Source organism: Propithecus coquereli, unplaced genomic scaffold (assembly GCF_000956105.1).
Source record: "Propithecus coquereli isolate 6110/MARCELLA unplaced genomic scaffold, Pcoq_1.0 Scaffold25, whole genome shotgun sequence".
NCBI lineage: Eukaryota > Metazoa > Chordata > Mammalia > Primates > Indriidae > Propithecus > Propithecus coquereli.
In genome coordinates, this window is record NW_012148063.1 from 8,153,684 (window position 1) to 8,156,668 (window position 2,985).

At 40.0% G+C, this 2,985-nt stretch overlaps 1 protein-coding gene across 1 annotated transcript in view; it reads right to left on the bottom strand.

The window, feature by feature from the left end:
• Positions 1-1,916: 1,916 nt before the first annotated feature.
• Positions 1,917-2,985, bottom strand: part of SLC22A2 (solute carrier family 22 (organic cation transporter), member 2) — a 24,503-nt gene continuing 23,434 nt past the window's right edge. Inside the window, exon 11 of the mRNA XM_012646806.1 lies at positions 1,917-2,091. Within this exon, the coding sequence (XP_012502260.1) occupies positions 2,025-2,091 (67 nt within the window). The 3' untranslated portion in view covers positions 1,917-2,024. The remainder of the gene's footprint in view (positions 2,092-2,985) is intronic.

Below are 2,985 nucleotides of genomic sequence, written 5' to 3' on the forward strand. Positions count from 1 at the left end.
CAAGTAGAGTATTAATCGGTGAGGACTCAGCAAAACAGTAACCACTCTAGGTATTTTAAATAGAGGCAATTTAATATAGACACTTGTTTACAAAATCATTGGTAGAGTAGAAAGGACGAAGATATGCTAGAGAGAGGAAAGCGTTTGTACGCAAAGACCAGGAAGTGGTAGTCGCTCCTGGCTGGAGCCCAAGAGCTTGTTGGTGCCTTAAAGTTGACAGAGGCACTTCTGCTGCCTCTGTAGCTATCAGAACTACACCAGTGCCACTGAGCAGGGCCAGGAGCCTCTGTCCTCTGACTCTGGTCACCCGCAGCTATAACTGCAGCTGCCTGACTCTTCTTCAAGATACAAGGAAAACAGCTTCTCTCTTGCTCCCTCCTTCCTCTCTCTGGCCAGTGCTACCCATTGGTAGAGCCTCACAGGAAGCCAGGCGGAAAAGAGATTGGGAAATGTAGTTTGCGGGTTTCAGCACCGATGCCACAGAAGAGAGTGCAGGACAGGCATGCATTCTTTCTCAGAAAGCTATTGCAAGATGTGCTTCTTCAAAATAAGAGAGAAAACCAAGAAAGAGATGACCTTGGATGTAGGAGACAGGGGATCCGACACGAGAAACAGGCAATGGGAATGATCAGGAAGGTGGGGAAGGACAGCCCACAGCAACAGCTGTGCAGCAGCCTAGAGATCAGCCAGGACAAAGTGGAGCGGGAAGTCTGGCACTTCCAGGCAGGAGGACTCTCAAGAAAAAAGATAAGAAAGGGAACCAGTGTGTGATGCTTTTGAATACATTGAAAGGAGATTTGTTGCTCTGTCAGAGTTTGGGGGAAAATTAACAGTGAATATATAGAAAACAAAGCAATAAAAACCGAGGTTCAGGAAAAACAAGCTGTTGTGAGAGAGAGGAAGCATCCTCATAGTACACTATGTGGCTCAGCGTTAATAACAGCCATAATGACATGAATGAATGTTCACTATTCGATTTAATAAAAATGTGACAATACGAAGATTAAAGGCAGAGAGAAGTAGTGTGTTGGGATGACAGGAGAGGTGAAGAGAGCTAAATTTTCATTTTTTATATTAAAAAGTCAATAGATAATATTTAAAACTAAAAAACCAAAAATATCAATATAAAGAAATTATTTAGATACATGAAGATAAATCTAGGGAAAACAAAGCTAAACAGTTGAAAATTTTCTCCAAGGTTTTTGTAGAGGTGGAATAGGGCAAGGAAATTTTGTTTTTCATTATAAGCTTTATAGTATTTAGATTTTCAAAATGTATTTACTACATTACTTTGATAAAATATTAATATAATTTTTAAAGTCCACAAATTCTGAGGAATTTTTAGTAGACTAAAAAATTATCGTCTCTGGGTTAATATTGCCAACAATGTTCTTTGGTGAACTCTTGTCAAGATCTTTTGTAGAAATCACACATTTGTACTTCTCCAGTCTAACTACGGAAGGACTTGGCGATTATTCAAGTTGCATTCCTGATTCTTTTATTTGAGATTCTCTTCCAGCCTAATCCAGATAACGATCAACGTATTTTAAATATTCTCATCTGTGATATTGAAAGGCCTACTTAAAGTTTTTGACATACATTTTGGACAACTCAATATTGTGTTTTATTTCTTTAAGAAAACAGTCTATCTCTCCCAACTTTATTGCTTGTCAGATCTTTTCTGTGTCGCTGATCCACAGTTCCCCTATGTATTCTGGTTTGATGTCATTGTGGGAAAAGGAATCAAAAAAATACCAATATGGAAAAAAAAATTCCAGCAAACCAGTGGCCACTGTCCTAGGAATGCTGAGAAAAGAGTAAGCTGGTAGAGCCTGGCAGAATCTGGTCCTGGAGGTACATTCTTACAAAGGGGACAACAAACTCCATGGGCTGAAGGTCTCAGTGACGGGGCTCCAGGGTAGGGAAGGTTGGACCATTTGGGCTTTGTGGTGAGTGAAGAAACCTCTGCTTCCAGCCTTGGCATCACCAAAGCAAGGACATAGCAGGAGTAACGGCCTTTCTTCTTAGCCTAATGGAACGTCTAGTCTCTTAACTTGGAGGTAAATCTTCTTTTCTTTATTTTTTCTTGGTCTGCAATAAGAAATAAAAACAGGGGAGAAAGAAATTATGAGGAGGCTGAAAACCAAAATAAAGCAAATATTATAGTAAATAAAAGGAACAATAAATGGGTATAAGCTTTGTCCAAGATTAGTCTTGCGAAGTGCTAGGAGTGGTGATTCTCATAAAGGAAGTGGACAGAGCTTGTTGAATAACTAATGTGGATGGAGTGGTTCCTAAAAATCTCCTCTAGATGTGGAATTGGCCTAAATAAGTTCCTTTCTTAGGGTGTTCCAATGGAGAATGTAGGTAAAGTCTAAATTTAATCTTATGTCAGTACAAGATGATGATTTTAAAATCTAGACATTGTTATCATCAGTCTCTGCAAACAGAATTTGAGAAATTATTTTTACCAAAGTTCATTTATTTTTCAACAGTTTGGTGAGTGAAGAATGCAATTAAAACATTTGTTCAAATGCAAGTTTTCTCAATCATCTTTTCTTTGTGAATGCCAAGATGTTGCTGATAGCCATTGTAGAAATACTGCTTCCTTCATTTTGTTGTTCCCAGCCATGCCCTTTGGACCTATTCTTGCTTATAGTAATATTGAATCAGGTGTGGGCTGCTTCCAGACATCTGGCTCCTCAAAGAATTTCCCCACCTGCAGGTGGTTAGTCCTGCCTAAACTTCTGGACCAGTCCAACCTGAGGGGGCATAGCAGAATCTCGCCCAAATCATCCTGTGGTTTTAGGGTTTTCTCAGACTCCAGATGGAGGGGTAAAATCCAGTCTGCTGAGCTCCCATGGTCTCTATGGCAACAACAACAGCAGTGGCAACAACAGCAACAGCAATAGCAGCAGCAACAGGACCAGCAAGTACAGCAGCAGCAACAAAAGCAACAATGGTAACAACAATAGCAACAGCAGC